The 21,904-nt window shown below is 46.1% G+C and overlaps 2 protein-coding genes across 6 annotated transcripts in view; one reads left to right on the top strand and one right to left on the bottom strand.

Moving 5' to 3' along the window:
- Positions 1–76: 76 nt before the first annotated feature.
- On the top strand, positions 77–9,872 carry LOC115553488 (grainyhead-like protein 2 homolog). Of its 2 annotated transcripts, none has more exons than XM_030369789.1 (15): positions 77–387; positions 961–1,147; positions 1,433–1,942; positions 2,119–2,174; positions 2,540–2,774; positions 3,011–3,122; positions 3,903–3,997; positions 6,395–6,553; positions 6,745–6,802; positions 7,099–7,238; positions 7,352–7,389; positions 7,818–7,906; positions 8,026–8,111; positions 8,264–8,328; positions 8,442–9,872. In XM_030369789.1, exons 1-15 carry the CDS (start codon positions 374–376, stop codon positions 8,554–8,556), a joined length of 1,959 nt encoding a protein of 652 aa, XP_030225649.1. In that variant the 5' UTR covers positions 77–373; the 3' UTR covers positions 8,557–9,872. The 2 variants fall into 2 exon arrangements, with proteins under 2 accessions (XP_030225649.1, XP_030225648.1); XM_030369788.1 differs by having other exon boundaries at positions 78–387; positions 7,815–7,906.
- Positions 9,523–21,904, bottom strand: part of ncalda (neurocalcin delta a) — a 50,453-nt gene continuing 38,071 nt past the window's right edge. For 3 of the 4 annotated variants that reach the window (XM_030369794.1, XM_030369790.1, XM_030369793.1), the window contains 4 exons: positions 20,376–20,773; positions 14,791–14,896; positions 12,806–12,925; positions 12,045–12,182 (listed from right to left, as the gene is read on the bottom strand). In XM_030369794.1, the coding sequence (XP_030225654.1) occupies positions 12,828–12,925; positions 14,791–14,896; positions 20,376–20,753 (582 nt within the window). In that variant the 5' untranslated portion in view covers positions 20,754–20,773 and the 3' untranslated portion in view covers positions 12,045–12,182; positions 12,806–12,827. Of the gene's footprint in view, positions 12,183–12,805; positions 12,926–14,790; positions 14,897–20,375; positions 20,774–21,904 lie in introns of all 4 variants that reach the window. The other variant, XM_030369791.1, reaches the window with a different exon arrangement.

Raw genomic sequence — 21,904 nt, 5'->3', positions numbered from 1 at the left:
TCGCTCTCTCGCTCTCTCTCGCTCTCTCGCTCTCTCTAAAACCCATGTATCCCAAAGTCCCGCCCCCTCTCTTGCCAATAACGCCGATTTAGAGCATCCCGTTCGTGGCGTTGCTTCGTGACGTTAACGCCTGGGAACGAGGTTACTAAATCTGGGATCGGCGGCAGTCGTCATATTCGTGGCTTGTAACTTAAGGTCATTGTATATGGTGGGGGTTACTTAAAATAGTTTAATCAATTGTTGGAGTTTGGATAACGCGTTGCGCAAACCACTGGATATTCTCTGTCATCTCCGTCAGGCTCACTCATAAATTCACCTGCGCAAACTAGAAAGGCAAGTTTCTCAAACGAAGCTTGAGAGATCCGAGGACAACATGGATATGGATAGGTAAGTGACACAAATTAGGTTGATCGCATATTATTTAGACTTCATCATGTTTGGACTGTTTTTGTTACTTTGTTTGCCTAATTACACTGTTAAAACGTGCAACTCAATAATGTTGAAGCAAAAGTTATTTAAAACTAATGTGTGATTTTTCAGCAATAATATACAGACTATTTACCCTTACTATCTAAGCTACACATATTGGAAACTATCCATATTTAAGGTTCCTTCTTAAAGGACTTCAAGAAGGAATTTGGTGGATAGCATCTTTTGATCATGACATTATCTTACCGAATGTTGGCTATAACCAGACATATACGTTCTATTAAATTTAGATTTTTTTATATGCTATTGATTTATATATATTTTTTTAGTCTTGTTAAATGTTTTACTGAAAAGCTTCTTAATGTCCTGTATATAACCTATTAGATAAACAAAAGGTGCAGGACATATTTTATTATATTCGAGTTCGGTGAGAAACCGCCCGAGGCAGATCTGGTGGCTTGGAAGACATGCCTGCCATTGACAAGTGGGCTAAGTAATTCATTCCGTCCGGACTACTGTCTCTGTCACCAGTAAAAGGCTGCTGGTGGTGGTGCCAAATGAGGCCTCCATTCCTCAGCGAAAAGCCTACAACAATGAGGATGAAGCGTGGAAGAGCTACCTGGAGAACCCCCTCACAGCGGCCACCAAGGCCATGATGAGCATCAACGGGGACGAGGACAGCGCTGCGGCCCTCAGTCTGCTCTATGACTACTACAAGGTATGGCAGAGGCTGGACAGCTAGTAGTAAGACATGAGTGGTCCCCACTAGCTTTATATTCATCAGAGCCTTTCATTCATTTATCTTGTACTCAGACTCGATCCTTGTCAAATCAATAGCATCTAGGGGTGAAACCTGACAGATGTACTGATGATGGGTGGTTTTAGCAGCCTCACCTGGTGTCCGAGTGTGATTGGAGTCGGCCAGGTGAGGCCGCTTAAATCACCCATCATCCACACACACTCACACGCTCACCGTTTTATCTCATGGCTGGAATCCTCTCAGGTTCCCAGGGAGAGGAGAAACATCGCCAGTGCTGTCAAACCCACCGATCTGTCCGCCACAGCGACGAGGGACAGTTCCTCCAACCTGGAGCTGCTGGAGAACCATCTCCAGGTTCTACGTTCCATGCCCGTCAATCTTTCAATGAACTCTAGCACAACCACCGCCAACAACACCACCCCTTCTGGGTCGGCGGAACACCTGGGCTCCAAGTGCGGCTCCATGGGGTCGGCCTCAGCAGAAGTCCGGGGCGGTGTGTGCAGCAGTGGGGGCTGGGATGGAGGCGTGGGCATGGCTCCTCTAGCGCTGGTCAAAAGCGAGAGTCAGATGTCAAACACAGAGCTCCTGAAGTCCTGCTGCGGAGGCTCGTACAAAGCGGACCCCAGTGAGCTGATCAGGATGGATTACAACCAACAGAGCAGGTGTGATCTGAGCTACCTGGCCCACCTTAAGGAGGACGAGAGGAGCCCCCCGGACAGCACGTACGACGACTCTTGTTGTGACGACAAAGAGGTGCCAGTCCCCCATCTCTATACTCTATACTTTATATATGTGGAGCTTTTATTGAAATGTTGGTGAGCTCCAATCAGGAATGCAAAACATTGTTTTTTAAAAAGGCATGACCAACTGTGGATTGTCTTTAATAAATTCAGTGAGTTTGTATTTCATTCTCTATTTTTTTGTTACAGAGTTACGAGTCCAGACCTTTTCAAGCAGTGGCAGAAATCTGCTACAGCCAACCAATGTAAGTCAGTGTCATTTAGATTCCAATTAAAAAAACAATTTACAAAACCAAGGATCAACTGGACCGCACGCTGCTCGCTGTCTTGCTGAGACGGTTTTCTTAGGTCACACAAAGAAAGTGTTTTATTTTGATTAGTCTTTCCTCTCGCATGGTCCAATACACACACGCACACGTAGCAATTCAAGCCTGTCAATTCATCAACAGAATATAATATCATTCAGTCTCCTAGATTACATTCGCCTGGATAACACTCCACTGTTATCCACTGTCCTGTATTGACAGCACAAATAGGAGCTGCTACAAAGGACCCCCATCAGCCACTCATTTTCACAGCAGGTCCCACATGTGTGTGAATCTCTCTGCAGGGACTCCTTCCAGTACACCCTGGAGGCCGGCATGTCTCTACGCCAACGCCAGGGCGAGGGCCCCATGGTTTACCTGAACCGCGGCCAGTTCTACGCCATCACACTGCGCCAGTCGGGCCTCAGCTCCTGCCTCCGCCAGCCCGGGGCCAAGGCCCGGCCAAGTGGACCCCAGCCGGCCCGCGGGCGGCAAGGCACCGCGGGGGGCGCAGAGCTGCCGCAGCAGACTATTGTTCAGGTGAGGGGAGCCGAGGGTGTGATGGAGGAGATGGACTCACTCTAAAACAGTGTGCGTTTGGAACAGGCTGTTCTGTGCCGTATAAGCAACAACAACAACCATAGTGTTTTGGTAATTCGCGGCGTGGATTAATGTGGACGTATTTGGGGGCAGATTCCCTTGCAGCATTGTGATGTATCCTTGGGGTCTGTTTTACCGGTGTGATTCATATCTTGGTGGTTCTTTCTCCACATTAGAGTGTCGTCATGGTGGTTTTCGGGGAGGACAAGTGCAGAGACGAGCAGCTGAATAACTGGAAGTATTGGCACTCTCGCCAGCACACGGCCAAACAGAGGGTCCTGGACATCGGTGAGATCACCAAGTCATCCTCACTCTGCTGTGAATTTTAATGGCGCAACATTAAGAACTCCTCCCTTTTAGGATATTCGACGGTGACCAATTTGCTTGTAATGAAACGTAAAGCTCTCAAGACTCAAAACGCCCTCAGGTGTTGAATATCAGCCGTAAACGTTCCATACGTCGACCGTAGCAGGCGGCAAAACGGGAAGAAAGTTCAAAGAGGCGAATGAGGCTCTTTGGGTGAAACCTGACACAGGGGAGCCCATTTAAATAACGGTTTGTTCCTGGTTCCCACAGCGGCCCTGGGGAAGGAACCAGGTTGTGTATTTGAATAGACGTTGACAAGAGAAACGGGCGGGGACCAAGTGCCGTAAGACTTAAGGGGAAAGAGAGGGAGAGACGGGCCTCAACTTGTGGTGATAACGACTCGGAATGAAGCGAGGGGTGTCGAACACGCATTATGGGTGGCAGTGCCAAGACGATGGGCTGACGTCGCTGGGCGGAAATGACGCCTTTAAAACATCACAGATAGGAGGCAATGGCGGTCTGTATTTATTTTCGTACAACTTTAATGAGAGGGTGTAGATAATTCACACATGAAGTAGGCATGTGTGTATTATCTAGAGCAAGAGGAAAAACTAAAGGAAAGCATGTTTTGATTCCAAGCTTTTCAAATCGATTGGTCGGATGTTGACACCATTCAGCGTATCAAATGTATTTGATGTATTCTTTTTTTATTAAATCAAACGCCTACTGACGACGACTTGTGATTTCTGTCTTCTTTTTTAGCCGACTACAAAGAGAGCTTCAACACCATCGGGAATGTAGAGGAAATCGCCTACAATGCAGTTTCCTTTACATGGGACCTCACCGAAGAAGCAAAGGTAAAGAGGAACCAAAGTAAAGATGGTTCTTTGATATGAGCCGAGGCTAGACATAATGAACCTAACCCAAACCACACGGCTCCCTTAAGCCTAGGGAGAATAATGGGTGCCGTTCTTATTTGAATAGAGTGGAGCAATTTGGCTAAGAAGGCATTGGATGTGTTCATTTGGCTTTTATTAGGGTTAGCACAGTTGCATTTTGTGACGAAGATACACAAAATGGAGTAGAGGAAAAGAAAGAAGTCAAACTGATGTTTGTCTAGTCTCGTTCTCGAGGAAATTATAGCCCTCTCTGGTCTCGATCCCTTTTCTATTTCTCGGCACACGTCTTATTTAGGCGCTGCAGACGCTGTCCGCCAAATGTAGCACTTATTTCACTCTTGTTTTGCTTCTCACTCTCTGCTGTGTCTGCGTCTCACTCTCTGCTGTGTCTGTGTCTCACTCTCTGCTGTGTCTGTGTCTCACTCTCTGCTGTGTCTGTGTCTCACTCTCTGCTGCGTCTGCGTCTCACTCTCTGCTGTGTCTGTGTCTCACTCTCTGCTGTGTCTGCGTCTCACTCTCTGCTGTGTCTGCGTCTCACTGTTTGCTGTGTCTGTGTCTCACTCTCTGCTGTCTCTGTGTCTCACTCTCTTCTGTGTATGCGTCTCTCACTCCATTCCGTTTCTGAAGAGTCCCCCCCCCCCATCATTACCACTAAAACATACTTAGTGGTAATGATTTTTGTCAGGCCACTGCAGTTGCCCGGCAACCGTCATTACCACCACCACCGTCATTATCCTTGCTGGAGGGAGAAAAAGGATTGCGCCTGTTGGTGTGTGTTTGGGTTTTTTGTAATCCTAAAGGTGGAGGAGGAGGGCTCTGCTGATCTGACTGTTTGGTGTGTGTGTGTGTGTGTGTGTGTGTGCGTGTGTTTGTTTAGTTAATTTGTTTGTTTTGTGCTACCTTTTAACTGATGGTTTGTGTAGACCTCTGCTACTCAGATAAATAGGGGTGCAATGGTATCACACACGCACACACATACACTCAAACGCACCACTATGAAGGGTCAGTGTGGAGCGGCAAGGGGATGTGGAGGTGTGTACGCGGAGGTGTGTCCGTAGGAGTGTGTGTGCTGGGGGGTGTGTGGGAGGCTGGTTGGCAGGTATGAGCCATGACGGCTGCAGGCTGAGACACGATGCATCCAGCTCTGCAGAGCGACGGATCAACCGTTATCACCGCCACACAGCCCCCACTCACCCAGTTCTTCCTGTTCAACTGGAAAGCCTGGTGTGTGTGTGTGTGTGTGTGTGTGTGTGTGTGTGTGTGTGTGTGTGTGTGTGTGTGTGTGTGTGTGTGTGTGTGTGTGTGTGTGTGTGTGTGTGTGTGTGTGTGTGTGTGTGTGTGTGTGTGCGCGTGAGCACATTAAGTGTAAAGATCTCATATGCCTACCATGAGGCTGTACATATTCCATTATATACTACGTAAAGAGAGAGAGATGTATGCCTCACACACTACTGGGCTTATGCTCAATAGTGTTGTTCTACTACTATATCCAACTTTCAGGACGGTATCGGACCGAAGGAAAGTTGCTATTTGGGCATGATGTAGCTGCAATGAATCACACTAATTGGGGGAATAGTCTAGCAGACATTCAAAGAAAGAACTAGATGAAAATCCAATTTTCCTTCTTGTTACCTCAGCCTCCCGGCAGATTGTTCTTCTACAATAAAGTATCCTGTTTATTAGTCATTTTACATCCAAGTCTAATCATAAACTGCACTGTGGATTAGGTTAACATGTCTCTGCTGGCAAGCCGAACATTGCCTTCATCCTCATTTTTAACCCTTCTACAGTAAACAGTGAGCTGGCGAGCAAGGGTATGTGTTTTGTCACTCTCCAACGAGCCAATCAAATCCCAAAGATTCAGTTCACATTCCTCCCACATGTTGTCCCACGCTCATATCCTGCTTCTTTCATTTCATGTCGTCATTAACACCAACGGTCCTGAAGCGATACAACAAGCCTCTAGCCAGTTCCTCCATTAAAGTTTTAAAAGGGGAACTACAGTAGCTCATTTAATTAATTTAAACCCTTTCCCAATGTTGAGAGACTAGTTATTTCAATGAGCAAGAAAGCACTAACGTGGGAAACTGGTTCCTGCTGATTTCAACGTGCGTACTTGACTGGTGTTCATTGCTCTGGTCCAGACTCCTGGCGACAGTCTGCTTTCAACCTCCTAGGTTCCATAGATTTCGACCTCAAAGTGAGCACAAAAAAACGAAACAAGTTTAAGTTGGAATCACCCAGATTAGTCACAAATTTGGCAGCACTTGGATCTCCTCCCTAATGTGTTATCTCTCTCCATTCCTCACTCTGTTTGGACTCTAAACACTGCCGTGCCTCTTTAAACTCTCCTAGGTCTTTATCTCGGTGAACAGCCTGAGCACAGACTTCTCCCCCCAGAAGGGGGTGAAGGGGACCCCTCTGAGGATCCAGATCGACACCTACAGCTACCAGTGCTCCAGCAGCCGGCCCATCCACCGCGCCTCCGCCCACATCAAGGTGTTCTGCGACAAGGTGGGTGGATCATGAGCCAGGTAGAACATTCACAGGAAACGTCAGGCATTATAAGAGAAGCCTACCGATCCCCAAAGCACTGTTTAAGTACATGGAGGAAAGGGAGGCTGCACAAGGCTCGTTGAGCGCAGCCTCATGCAGCTCATCGCCGTTAAGACACTGTCCGTTGTCTGTCTGTCTGTTTGTCTCAGGGGGCGGAGAGGAAGATCCGTGATGAGGAGAAGAAACAGCTCAGAAAGAAGATAAAAGGTGAGCCAGTAATCCACTCACACAACAGAAATAAACAACCAACCATGGGGTGGCTCTGTGTGCAGAACGTGTACCATATAAGCTCAGTCCTGAGCGCAGCGACCCGGGTTCGAATCCTGACCTTGGTCATTTGCTGCATGTCCTCCCCTCTATCTCCCATACCTTTTTAAATTAATATCAGTTGATTAATTGAAACCCATTTTTCAAATCCAAAACCAAATCCGATTGACCGGTGGCGATGAACACATGGTTGACATGACAACATCACATGAACCGTCTCTTTTTCTCCGGCTCAGGCAAAAATGGCAACCCATGTGCGGCTCTCCCAATGAGGAAGGCTGACAGCACGCTGTTTAAAGTGTTGAAAGACTTGGACTCCCAGCCCGTCCTGTTCATCCCTGACGTCCACTTTGGTAACCTGCAGAGAGCCGGACAGGTGAAGCTGAACATACTGAGCTATACACCTGGACGAACACACAACAGTTCTCCCTGCATACTACATGCGAACACACTTTTTAAGATGAGCTTATTGTTCCTTTTCGTGTGCAGGTCTTTGCCTTCAAATCCGAGGAGATGGGCAAAGAAGGGTGAGGATATATTCTGAACATTTCAAAGTCTCTGGTGGACCCAGAAGTGTCTGTTTAAAATGTTCCTGATGAGTGTGTAGCCAGACAAATCATGCGCCGCTCACGCACTGATACATGTTTAGCATCATGTAATGGCTCCTCAAACTCTCTTCAGGCCTTGATGTGGTTCCATGCAGATTAGGCTGTACCTTGATCATTCCACCGTAGGACTTGATGTGGGTGGCATATTTGATGTTGCAATTAAAAATAACCTGTGATGTAGAAGCTGCTGTTAGACAGAATTGATAATGTCGAGATCAATGTAAACCAAACACTTGAGATCTGTACAATACACAGTATATAGTCACACAACTTGCTGCGTTGGCTTCATCACAGTGAACGTTCACTATTCAGGATATTCACTGCGTTCCCTCTTCCATTACCAGCAGCGTTTCACTGAAGAGGCCCCTGTGTCCCGCCGAAGAAGACTTTCACCCGCCAGCCACTAAGACGGCCAAGGTGGAACCTGAAAGAAAAGGTTTTACCAGAGTTTGGTTAAAAAATATATTTCTCATCTCCCTGTAATTTGTGTTACTTGTCACTTGTCCAAAATTTGTCATTACTGCACAGTGAACGCGTCTCCCCTTGTTTCGTTAGTCCTGCTGTATGTGAGGAAGGAGTGTGACGAGGTATTCGATGCCCTGATGCTGCGCTCCCCAACGCTGCAGGCCTTGATGGAAGCTGTGAGTCTGGTGTGGAGTGGCAGACAGCTACTCCCTCCTACTAAATTACCACTTTATCTCCTGACTCAAAAGCTTAAACTGCCCAGTGATTGGTCTTGACCCATACCCACGTCAAGGCTGCATCCTAACCTTTGCCGTTGTAATCCTTCCAGATATCTGAGAAATATGCACTGCCTTTGGACAAGATGGCCAAAGTTTACAAAAAGAGCAAAAAAGGGTGAGGAAAGATCGACACAGTCCCGTGTTAAATCGATGCAAATCTTGATGAGAGACCAAATGGTGGAGGTATGCTCACTAGCTCACTGGCTTTCTATCGGTTTCTTTAATCAGGATCTTGGTCAACATGGACAACAACATCATCCAGAATTACTCCAATGAGGACACCTTCATCCTGGCCATCGAAAGCTCAGCTAACTCCTTGCAAGTCACTCTGTCAGAGATCTAACAGGGCACAGAGGAATTGGACTGCAACCCCCCCCCCCCCCTAAAAACACACCACACAACCAAGCATCTAGTGGCGATTCTCACATTTCATTTGGAGAAATCCATCGATTCCTCAGCAGGATTCTTCAACTTCGCAGCAATATAATGTATTTGGGGACGAGCAACTGCTCAGGAAAGTTGAGGATGAAATGGAAAGTTGGATCCATTTTGAATTTGTAATATTTGGTTCTTGCTGATTTTACCTGTCAGGTGTTGATCTGGAGAACCCTCCGGTTTGTGATGGGACGGTTGATAATGTGGTCGGCACTCACTGACTTTGGTACTGGCCTTTTGGTTTTGTATGCAAGTCTTATTTTTTAGCGCTGTTTTTCTTATTTTTTGATCTTCCAAGAAATGGATGGTTTACATTGCCCAGCGCTGAGGCTCAAGGGATGTAGCTACTTCCTGTTTCCTTGATCCCTGCTACTAAACCTCAAGTGCCTTAGCGTTGTCACCTTTCATTTCTTCTCTTTTAAGAAACTAAATAGTTTTATATGCAGTTGTTTGAGCTTGTGGTTTTGTACACGTATATGTTCACAGGGTTAAATTAAATGAAGTTTTATCAATTTGTTTGTGTTAATTGGTCATGTGGGTTCACTTGGATGAGGTAGAACTCTGGTTCCTGCGGTGCAAAACGTGGCTCTAGTGGATGGAGGACTGCTGTAAAATCAGGGGCCATTTAGTTGGTCCTTACATGCCAAGCTTATCGGCTGATTGGGATTCAACATTGTTCAAACCATTTAAAACAAGGTGTAGGACTGACTTTATTTATGTCTCAACCTAAGTTCTCAGCTGTCTATTTTAGATAACGATGTAGCATTTTGTATAACATTTACGATACAATAGACCAAGGATTTTTTCAACCCACTCTAAGATGTAAATTAAACATGCATAAATAATGTTTTTGTTTTAAAATAAGACAAAGTGCTAGCGCACAAAAGTTGCAGATTTATTCCTTGCCCTTTAAAGTTGACAAAAAAAACAAACATGTGTTAAAAAACTACAATCACTACATACAAGATACTATACAAAACCTACAAAATGCAACAATTACAAACATTTTGTTCAACATAACAATTTTACAGTATAAATTTATACAATACCGATTTTATCATCGTTTGGCACTTGACCACAAGATTCTATTGTGTTTAACAGTAATGTTACACCGGACGCTTTAAAGGTAGAAAACAAAAACAATGAAAGCATTGCTGTCCGACAATATTGTTACAGTAGTTGTAATCCTTCGTTGTGTCAACAAACTTTTTTTTTTTTTGTCATTACAAAACAGCAGTTAATAAACAGCATTTTAAAGGACTAAAACAAACTGGTATCCGCTCAGGTATGACGTGCCCAGTCATAGTCAAGAGATCCTGGGTTGCTTTCATTCGGGGAGAGACTTTATTTTGTTCCTTTCATAGAAGACCGTGTTTTAGCAAGACTAGTGAAATAGATCAAAGGGGAGATTGAGTGACTTAGCTTAACAACAGCAACTGGTCGTAGGCATTAGAAACCACAGTACTATGGGCTACGAGGACACACAATATGTTTTGACTCCTGCTGACTGAATGTACGTAATACTACGCCCAAACGATCTGGTGTATTCATTTGGGACGGTTAAGTGCACAGAGCAAGTCACGGGAAGGCAGAGTCGTAGTTGTGCTTGTGGAGGAGGGCAGGTTATGGCTAAATCACCTACAGTGAGGAGAGGGACGATGGGGAGATATAGGATGGACCACGACTCAGATATTTAACACCACACATGTAAAAACCATAACATACCCCCCGCCTATTTTAAGATGTACACGTTGACATGTGCTTGTGTCATCAGTGTGTACACATTGTAGTACTAGATGTGCTTTTCTCATTTTAAAGCTATTCAGTGGTGTTGTGTGGTGAAGTATTGTAAATGCAACCGTCAGTCGCTAGTTTTGGCGAGAGAGTAACACGCAGGTGATGTTGATGTACAGACGCCCGTACACGCAGGCAGGCTGAGCCATCAAGCGGTGGCCACTGATAAGCACGCACACACACACACACACACACCCACACACATGCAGGAACCAACACACACACACACACACACACACACACACACACACACACACACACACACACACACACACACACACACACACACACACACACACACACACACACACACACACACACAGCGCAGGCAAAGGCCCCCATACAAACAGTCTGACTTAGTTCTCCACACCCGTTAATTGACTGAAGAAAAACGTGTGGAGTCCATGGTTTCAACATGCAGCATTTCAAATGTCTTACACAGAACGTAAAGAAGAGTGGTTTTGTTCTTTACACGATGAATGTCAAAGAGAGAAATAATTGGCATGCTTGATATACGAAAACACATTTCATAAAAACAAATTCTAAACTGCACTTTTGATATACTGGAACCGTGCTTTACAAATGTAGGCGTAGTTCAGTCTACACTACAGTCATAACCAGCTATGACTGGGATAAACAACCATTTCAGGCTTTCTTTTCTTTTATGTATGACATATTGTAGCAACTTAAACTGCAAAATATCTCAATGACATCAAAAATCCAGGATGAAAAAATAGTGGAATACATCTGATCCTCTGTGATGCTTGTTCTACCTCACAGGCGTTAGTGGAGACCGACGTGCATAGGACCACACTCTCCTCATGACGTGACATCACACACGGAGGAGGAAATGTATTGACAAAGAATTTAAAAAACACACAAACACATCCATTCTCACAGTATAAAAAAAAACCAAAACAGCTAAAACGCAAGTCTCTATTCTTTTCTCTGAAGGACAAAAATCTGAAGTCTTCTCTCCAGATGAAATAATATCCACTACAGTATAACCCCTTGCCTCAAGATAACCAACCTCACTTTACCAACTTTATTTGAAAATATCATCCTCTTTCTTGCATTCCATTTCTTTTTCATGCACAGTCTATCACACACAGACTGTCTATACAAACAGACTGTCTATCACAAACAGACTGTCTATCACAAACAGACTGTCTATCACAAACAGACTGTCTATCACAAACAGACTGTCTATACAAACAGACTGTCTATCACAAACAGACTGTCTATCACACACAGACTGTCTATCACAAACAGACTGTCTATCACAAACAGGCTGTCTATCACAAACAGAGTGTCTATCACACACAGGTTCTGTCCATCATACACAGTTGGTGGGCTGACCCTCCAGGGGGCCGTACGGGGCACTAAGGAACACCGATACAGAGTCCAAATATATATAAATATATATATAAACAACACAAACCGTATGACATGCCTATTGAAAACAACAGAGGATATCCTCGTCGACCGGGCACTGAGGCGGGCGTTGGGGTGCTGCCTCGGGCCGACGGGTCCAGACGGTGTTCTGTGGGACAACGGGCCGGGGACCGGGTGAAGCTGTGAAGGCCTGGCCCCCTTCGGCCCCTCTCTTCGTCGTCCCCGGCAGGTGTTTGAAGGCCGCTCTTCCTCATCATCACCTTGTTCTGTGTGTTTGTTTTGTAAATATTCCTCGCCGTCCGTCTTCCTCGTAGGGTGGAGGGAGAAGGGGTCCCCGTACACGCACTGCAGAGAGGAGGGAGAGACACCCCGAATGGTCGGTTTTGACGAAGGCTCCTCGTTTCACTAGTTATCGTTTGACCTACAGGCCTTGTGACCTTTTTGACGCAGACCCAGAGACAACACGTTGTTGTAAAATACAATTCAAAGCAATGGAAGATGCTATATGTTATGACTTAATCCCGTCTGGGTTATGGTATCTCCTACTATAGGCTTTATAGACTATAGGTTTTGAGGCTACATGTGTACATTTCTATCAGTAACTTTTCATACATTTCTATAAGTAACTTTTCCATACATCTCTATCAGTAAGATCTACGTACATTACTATCAGTAACTCTTACGTACATACAGTATCTATCAGTAACTTCTACGTCGTTTCTATAAGTAACTCTAACGTACATTTCTGTCTACCCTTTCCGAAGACCCGGTTAGTGCCATCTTGCAACTGTTTGTGTGAGATCCAGCTTTTTGTTTTCAGTCTAAACACCCCCCGGTTCGCATTAGTTTGGGAGCGTACAGGAACAAGGAGCAGAGAGAGGAGTCGTAAATAAAGAGTGGACGGGAACCAGGAGCAGAGAGAGGAGCAGAGAGAGGAGCAGATAGAGGAGCAGATAGAGGAGCCTTACATAAAGAGTGGACAGGCACGGTCTAGAACTGTCCAGCGCTGCTGGGGTCACACTGCAGCAGACGGACGATGGAGGGGTCGCTCTTGGCTCCCTTGATGAACTCCTCCAGGGACAGCTTGCCTGAAACACACCGACAGGGGACAGCATGAGAGACAGACAGGGGACAGCATGAGAGACAGACAGGGGACAGCATGAGAGACAGACAGGGGACAGCATGAGAGACAGACAGGGGACAGCATGAGAGACAGACACCCAGAGGGGACAGCATGAGAGACAGACACCCAGGGGGGACAGCATGAGAGACAGACAGGGGACAGCATGAGAGACAGACACCCACAGGGGACAGCATGAGAGACAGACAGGGGACAGCATGAGAGACAGACAGCCACAGGGGACAGCATAAGAGACAGATAGGGGACAGCATGAGAGACAGACAGGGGACAGCATGAGAGACAGACAGCCACATGGGACATCATGAGAGACAGACACCAACACCAGCATGAGAGACAGACAGGGGACAGCATGAGAGACAGACAGGGGACAGCATGAGAGACAGACAGCCACATGGGACATCAAGAGAGACAGACACCAACACCAGCACGAGAGACAGACAGGGGACAGCATGAGAGACAGCCTCTGCTCTTTGCTCTAGAATAGCCATCTGAGGCTAAAGCTAAAACATAGGATAAAGGGTAAAGGTAACACACAGGATATTTTGTTGGTAGGAATCTGCCATATGTATTTTGCTTTACTGCTGAAATAGTGAAAAGGCATAGGAAATGTATGCTCAAAGTAAGTCTTGTGTTTTTAAAAAACGAAAGTAGACTAGTGTATACATTTTTTAAGATCTGTTCCTCACCAACAGATGGCAGTAAAGAGAGAGAGACAGAGAGATGGGACTCAATCTCACAAAGCGATGTATAACGAAGCCAGGAATATATCCTGCCAACACACACACCCACCCACCCCCTCACCCAGACCCCCATACTGTACTCGTGACTCAAATCCGTGGCGTTCCTCAAAGGGAAGCTTGTTTCCACAGCAGCTCAGTGCGGGTCGATATGATGTAGTGCTTCAATATCCACTCTGGTCTGGCCCAGCCCTCCAGACCTCCCTCCCTGCCTCTACACCTCTTTGACCTCTTCTTCATACTCAATCTCCCCTCAGGGTAAAGCTCTCAGCATTATTCACGTGGAAGAGAAGCACAGCAAGGTCCGGTCATGTGGACTAAATCATGTGACGCACTCCCAAAATGTTATACCTTGCCTGAATCTCTGCGGTTGTCGGTAATGCAAACATTGTGTGTGTTTGACCCGAAAAGCAAGGCGGTGGTGATAGATAGTTGATCTGATTACCCCCGTCTCCATGGATACTCCGCTGGTCTTAACCAGTGGAACGCTCAGTGACCGAACCGAAACCAGGTCTGGCATGAAAACAGTCTTCTTAGATGTCGGCCAGCCGAAATGAAATTCCACGTTTTTTGAAGTAGGATTGCATACCTGGGACCTATGCAGTATTCCAGGTATGCATCTGTTTTGGCGTGTGTTTGATTATCCGTGGCTACATTCACATCATGTATGTATTTGTGGCCCTCAAGGATGGGCAACACAGGGAAGCCTTCACCGTCTGTTTGGACACAGTTCTCCGGCTCCCCAGTGCTTCATGGACATCATACCCCTGATTATCCTCCTTTGAATCCATCAACCAATTTTCTCCATCAAATATATTTTTCGTACACCACATTAGTCCCATTAACGAAAAGGAAAATGACCCCCATTGATTCATTTAATAACCTCCATACAAGGCAGGCCAGGTGACAAGAACACAGATCTGTTACAGATATGATGAGGGAACAGCTACAGATAGGGAACAGTCTGTACTGTTCCCCACCCACATTTAATAGGAACCATTTTTCCGGGCTATATAAACAATGTTCAACGAATGACTTCCTGTATAATATATATCCGCGGCCGTGGGACCTCTACCATCTCTGTTGGTGTCCATCTGCCGAAAGATCTTCTCCGTTCGCTTCTCTGGCGTCGACTCGTCGTCAGGCATCTTCATGACGGACGAAACCATTTTATAAATGGCCTGCAGGGGTGACACACAAGAACAGGTACCGTTAAGCACGCACGCACGCACGCACGCACGCACGCACGCACGCACGCACGCACGCACGCGCGCGCACACACACACACACACACACACACACACACACACACACACACACACACACACACACACACACACACACACACACACACACACACACACACACACACACACACACACACCTGTAGGCTAGCCAGTTACACCATAATCCCCATCCCATCCTTCCCTCTTAAACCATGTTGCAAACAGCGGCAGAGAGAATGGATTTGGACGCTCCATTGTGCTCCAGTGCATCGCCATTATTACGCCGTCATTTGGATCATTAGGCCGGATGAAGAACCTGTTCCACCTCCCCGAGGCTTCGCCAGATGTCACTCATTTGCGGACTAAGTGTTCCAAAAATATCTCTGCTCTGTCACGCGCACACATCAGGTGCTTTCTTGGAAACAGAAATATTCTGCAAATACGTTTGAATTGAAGCTTTTTGCTGGTAATAATAATAATAATTGTCTCGCAACATAGTTGCTTGACACCCAATAATAATAATAATAAAATAATAATATTATGCAAGATTGTGTTTCTGTATTTTATATTTGGATAAGTGGATGACCCTTGTTACACCTGAGTAGGGGAAAAGACTCTGGGGCCCCCTTTCTGGGAGAAAGTGTGCATGACACGCAACAGTCCCACCTTTTTATACTGTGCATGTACTGATAAGCAATATTGAACTTTGTGAGGTGAGTGTGGGCGTGTATGTGTGTGGATTTATGAGTGTGTGTATGTGTGTGTGCGTGTGTTTGAATGAGTGTGTTTGTGTTTGATGAGTGTGCATTAGAATGAGTGTGTGCGAGTGTGTGTGTGTGTTTGAATGTGTTTCAATGCTTGTGTTTCAATGTTTGTGTGAGGGTGTGCGTGCGTGAGCCTGTGTGTGTGTGTGTGTGTGCGTGCGTGCGTGCGTGCGTGCGTGTGTGTGTGTGTTTGAATGAATGAGTGTTTGAATGAGTGAGCGTTTGAATGAGTGTGTGATTGTACGCGTGTGCTTGTGCGTGTGCTTCGGTGTGTGTGTGTGTCTGCAGTGTGCATCGATAGTCCATAGTTCAAGTAGTTTAAATGGTACACATCGTCCTTCAGTCCTCTGAGACCTCTTTCACACCGTGGACCGCGCCCCTCTTCCTCTTGACATTACGTTACGCTACTACATTCTTCCCCCGGTGTTCTCGGGAGAAAACCCTCAAATAAAGCATCCGAACAAGAAGGTGAGACGGCGAGAGACGCCGTGTCTCCGGAGGGTCGGCGTGACATTAAGGTGGTCCACGCTGCTGCCACTTTACCAGGCCACCTTCCAAATGTCAGGCCGCACATTATCCCGCACGCATGCTTACCTTCCACGCGCCACCACCCGCGGTTTTGTTTGGTCCTCCGTGCTGGACGAGGCTCGTACCAGTCACCACTCTGTCTCTTCCCTCCCAGGACCCCGCCCCCCGCTGCTCCGGTCGCTCGCTCGCTTTAATCTCACCGTCTCCCACAGGAATTTTGAAAGTCATTGCTTTCAGCACAGCAGGCTTTTTGTCACCTTTCCCCTTGTTTGCTCCCTCTCTCTCGCTCTCCCTCCCACGCTCTCTCTCCCTCTCTTCATTTCCATCTCTGTTTTCTTTCTCACTGTGACATCCACACACCAACAAGCAGAAGCAAATATATTTTGCCAAAGGGTTTTTAAAAGCATCTGGCCAATTTCGCGCTTCAGTGAAAGTCGAGCATTGACCGGCTCGAGCAGCCTTAAAGCTGCAGCTGGGATGGCCTGTAGATATTGAATTAGCAGACATTCAAGAGCTTATTAGCCTAGCCTAGTTTACCTCCTGCAAAGAAAGAATTACCCATTTTGAAACACACACACACAAATACAAACACAGATGTAAAGAGAGACCACAAGCATGCACACACACACACCTGAACAAACAAATACACAGACATACGGTGTAATGGTGATTTTCTCAAGCAATAAGACAATGTAAGCTCTCATTATCTATAGAGACCATTTCAAAGTTGCACGGCGCTTATCGGCCTTGGGCGGCTACTGAGTCAGCCTGGCTTATTCACAGCTATACCACGAGCTCCATCCTTGGATGGCAGAGGGGAGTAGTGGCATCCCTATCTGCAACCGTGCCCTCAAGGACCTTTCCCTGCTTTAACACCGGAGTGGCCTCTCTGCGCAGAGACAACTTTTCTTTGACACAATTTATACTCTTTTCTTAAATAAACAAAGTTCATTCTGGGTAACGTTGCCAAAACCGAATTTCCACCACAATGCACTGGCCGACTGGCAGACAGACAGGCAGAAAGAGAGAGAGACAGACAGACAGACAGACAGTCATTCAGTCAGATAGATAGACACAGACCCCCTACATTGATAAACACGCTGTCCTCATTATGGAACAAATCCACCTCTGTAGTGTCCTCTTATCCCTTTATCCACTTGAATCACAATAAGCCCTGTTGACAACCCTGCTCCGCAGTCTCTTTCCCTCTTTCCCTTGCTTTTGTCAACGGACAGAGACGTGTCGGCTGCCTGCATCAGTGGAGGGCAGTGAAAGGCCAGGCACTGAATCACGGCTACCTGGGAGGGCTGCGGGCTCGCTGTGCCAGCTGAATGAGACACACCGTTGAGTGGCTCTGCCGATTGCTTGCTTGCCAGCTGTCAATGGTTTGCGGAACAAAAGTGCCGCGAGTTTGTCCTTTGAGTTATACATTTATAATAAGCAAAAATGCATGCTGGGTAATGTGGCCTCTGTGTGTTTCCGCAGCATTATGGCATTGGTTTTCCAGCACGTTCCCGGTGAAATTGATTAATGTCCTGATTTGAATCTGAATAAATGGGCCAGTGGAACTGTCTGAGTTGAGCATCATGCTGAATAATGGAGGAGCCTCCAGCACCAAGCTTATACGCCTTGCAGTCTTCTGGTTTAGGACACATGGAACATGGTGAATGCGGACATTATCCTGGATCTTCTTCTCCTCCCTTCACTGTAATGGTTTGGAGAGGGCTGAGCTGCAACCGTTCCAAAGTGCATGTTCTGCCAAAAAAGGATGGATTTCTGTACCGTTATGTTTTACTGGGACAATGGTCCAGTTCTCAATGTACTGCTGGACTGCTGACTCACAGAGGGGTTTCCTCCTGACTATTTTAGTTTATCACTTGTTGTTACTGTCCCCAGGGGAGTAGGGACCTGCTTTGGGGTTTTTCTTGGCTTCTCTTTGTTGCTGGCAAAACATACACCACTGTTGAGCACTCCCATGTTTAGGCGCATGTGTGCAAACCCAGCCACACACACGCACACACGCACACACACACACACGCACACACACACGCACACAGACACGCACGCACGCTTCCCCCTATCCAGCCATGCGGCACACGCCCTCTTCCTCCTCCACAAATGCTCTTTCCTTTTTAGTTTTCTTCCTTCCTTCCCTGCATGCAATTTCCTACTTTCCCCTGTACAGGAAACACTCCTCTAGTTCTATCCGACCTCCGGTCCTCCCAGCGGACGGTTCCTCCCAGGCCCGGCCCCCTAGAGGGGGGCCGGGTGCTGTTGAAGGAGGCTAACTTGAGCCACCCTTCTCTCTGATTAACCAGAGAAAAGGCTGGAGCTGAATTGGGACAAACTAACTGTTTCAGCCTAAGACAGAAATTTAATGAAAGGGAATGAAAAAACACACGCACAGAGGAATATGATAGTGTTTACATGAAGCACAACATCATAGGAAATGCCACTTTACCAAGCCCGATCCCTCCAGCGTTCTCTCTTTCAGGGGGGACTTGGACTCCATCATCCCGTTCAAATAGCAAACCCCCCCCTGTCCCTCCCCTCAGCTATCTAACCTTACTGCTACTGCAGCTGAATGTACCGCATGTTAGCCTCACGCACGTGAGACTACAGGTGAGTCTACTGCTGGTTGGACTGCCACAGGTGAGTCTACTGCTGGTGAGCCTGCTGGAATTGAGTCTACTGCAGGGGTTAAACTGCCGCAGGTGAGCCTACTGCAGGAGAGCAACCTAAGGAGACTCACTGTGCATTTAGATACTAGAAAACCCTAAATTATTCAAAAATCGGTATTGAATGAAAAACGTACTGTTCTCCATTCAATATCTGTTCATCCAAAATGATTGGGGGATTAAGACTGGATTATTTCCAGGATGTCTGTAATGCTTTTGGCGTTTAAACAATAGTATTCATATCAAACCCAAGAGAAAAGTCAATCTTTCCACACTGCAGGCATTTAAGCATCAGTCTGGCGCACTGCAATATCCAGACACAATCAAAACCCTCCATCATGCTGCACTAGTCCCTTTTATTAACCAGGAACACTCACAACGCTCCATGACTCTCTAGTTCATCTTCCTGGTTCTGTGCTAAAGGCTGGCACATCGTCTCATAAAGGGTGTTATGGATACAGTTTCAATACTGTTTATATGCCAGTGTCTCATAAATTCTTGCATGGACGTCGGTACAGACTTCTGTGGGACTGTGTGTGTGTGTGTGTGTGTGTGTGTGTATGTGTATGTGTATGTGTATGTGTGTGTGTGTGTGTGATCTAATAGAAATGACTCAGGGCTACCCCAGTAGGTACAACACTGCATTCATCACAAGACCCATAGAGCTTATTCTTAGCTACTTTCATGGTTCAGTCATGGGAAACTCCCTCATAATCAGAACTGCAGTGTCAGAAATTATCATTAAAAGGCAACTTCCCCCCCCCCCGAATAGTTTTTTAACAATAATTGAATGAAGCCTATAATGAAGTTCTCACCCACAAGCACCATCCTGGCCTTTGTCTCTATCAATAGCTTGCAACCAAGGAAGTCAAACATGTACAACACATCACGTGATCTGAGGGTTTTTGAGACGTTTGACTCTGTTGGTCATTCTAAAATATAGTCAAGCCCCCTACCCATTAAGTGCACTCACCAAATAAGTAGTCTATTACTCTGTACAACCAAAAGGTGTTTTGTTCATCGGATTGACAAAACTTGTACTTTACTACCTGCTTGATATGATGCCAAACTTCTACAATAAGAGATCACTATGCTTACACCTTAATGTGATGAGTTGAGGACATCAACTCATGTATGTGCACATACATTGTTGTGAGAGATTTTCCATACTATATTTTCCTATGGTTGATTCGCATTAACTATGTTCTATTTGGTTCAGCAAATTTTGTAGAAGAACAATGGTGGTCCCTGACGTACAACGTTACCAAAAAAAGATATCCAACAAAAGAAATCTTAAAAATCAAATAAAGAATATTAACAGAATCTGAACATTTAGAATATCACAATACCCTAGTCTTCACAAATCGCAATATGGCGTTGTGAGCCCCCGGCCCACTCCCGTCCCTACCGACTGATAAACAGTACTTCAACAGAGATCAACCCCCCCCAGCCCCACTCCCTCACCTGCACGATCTCCAGCATCTCCGCCTTGCTGATGTACCCGTTCCCGTCCAGGTCGTACATGCTGAACGCCCACTTGAGCTTCTGCTCCAGCTTGCCACGCGACGTCACACTCAGCGCTATGATGAACTCCCGGAAGTCTATCGTGCCGTCGCCGTTGGCATCGAAGGTGCGGAACACGTGCTCGGCGAACTTGGAGGCGTCGCCGTACGGGAAGAAGTTGCCGTAGATCTTCTTGAACTCCTCCATGGACAGATTGCCGCTGGGGCAGTCCCGCAGGAAGCCCTTGTACCACTCCTGGATCTCGTGCTCGGTGAAGTCCGTGCTCTCCAGCAGGTCCTGCATCACCTCGGGCCGGAGCTTGCTGTTCTGCTTCCCCATGACGGTCGCTCGGCTGGCAGCTGGAGGGGGAAGGAGGAGGAGAGGATTAGTTGTGTTAGCGGGAGACGGAAAACAATTCATCGCTAAGGGGTTAGTTGCACCTTTCGACTGCAGGTGTTTGTTCCATTAAATCAATAAAGGAACTGGAAAGTTCCTCAAGGATTAAAAGGTGCCCATCCAGGGAATGTTCCTCTATTAATTGTTTTATGGAGGGAAAATGTTACCATAACTGTAGCTACAACTCAAGCCCCTAGAGGCTGCTAATGAGAATACGTTCATGCTGCCGGTTTAGATACTTTATCCATTTACATTTACATTTAGGGCATTTAGCAGATGCTTTTATCCAAAGCGACTTACAATAAGTACATTTGTCATAAGAAGTGCAACAATATATCGCTGTCGGTACAGTAAGGATGTTCATAGAACCAAGTGCAAGTACAACAATCGCTAGGCTAACCAATTCCCTGTGATTACAGCAATGGTAGCAACTACTGCAGTTGCTACACAGTTAAGTACTATAATACAATACAACACAATACAATACAATGTACAATGGTGGCCAGAAGGGGGAGGGTGGCTATGCAGAGTCGAGGTGGACTCTGAACATCCTTCAAAATTCAAAATGATTATCAGTCATTATACACCCATACTTTTCATAAGTATACTCCAACCGAACAGCCTATATTTAACATCTTTAAAAGTCTTCGTAACGTCAACAGATGTTCCATTGTATGGATAAAGGATGTACACAACTTTCCTTCTCAAACGTTTCCTCAACAAATTTACGAGACTCAATTAAAAACCTGTCTGATTTCCATGTTCCATGGAAGTGGCAGATGCAGTGCACTTCACACCATATGGCACCCATGGATTTAAGTGGTCTATGAAAACACTTCCGTACACTCTCACAAGTTTTAGATGAATTGCTTGCTGTCAGGCTGGAAAAAGTGTGGTATTCCTTTTTATATTCATGAACAAACCCTCAGAAAATGTTAAATCTTTGAACCACTTTTTAGACAATCATCGTAACAATGAATGTGGTGTTCCAGTATATAAACCGGAAGAAGGTGGGTGAATCTCTCATGTGTGAAAAACGGATGAATATTTCAGGTTAAATAGCAACACTGACTGCGTTAGACGCATAAAGTACC

Source organism: Gadus morhua, chromosome 11, assembly GCF_902167405.1.
Source record: "Gadus morhua chromosome 11, gadMor3.0, whole genome shotgun sequence".
Taxonomy (NCBI): domain Eukaryota; kingdom Metazoa; phylum Chordata; class Actinopteri; order Gadiformes; family Gadidae; genus Gadus; species Gadus morhua.
Note: the sequence above shows the minus strand (reverse complement) of the source record. Positions and strands in the feature narration are given on the sequence as shown.

Excerpts from the sequence above, each read along its gene's own strand:
- LOC115553488 (XM_030369788.1), top strand. Across the intron at positions 6,554-6,744 it reads TCAAGGTGTTCTGCGACAAG|GGGGCGGAGAGGAAGATCCG; the intron begins GTGGGTGGATCA and ends TGTTTGTCTCAG. Across the intron at positions 8,112-8,263 it reads TGCAGGCCTTGATGGAAGCT|ATATCTGAGAAATATGCACT; the intron begins GTGAGTCTGGTG and ends TAATCCTTCCAG.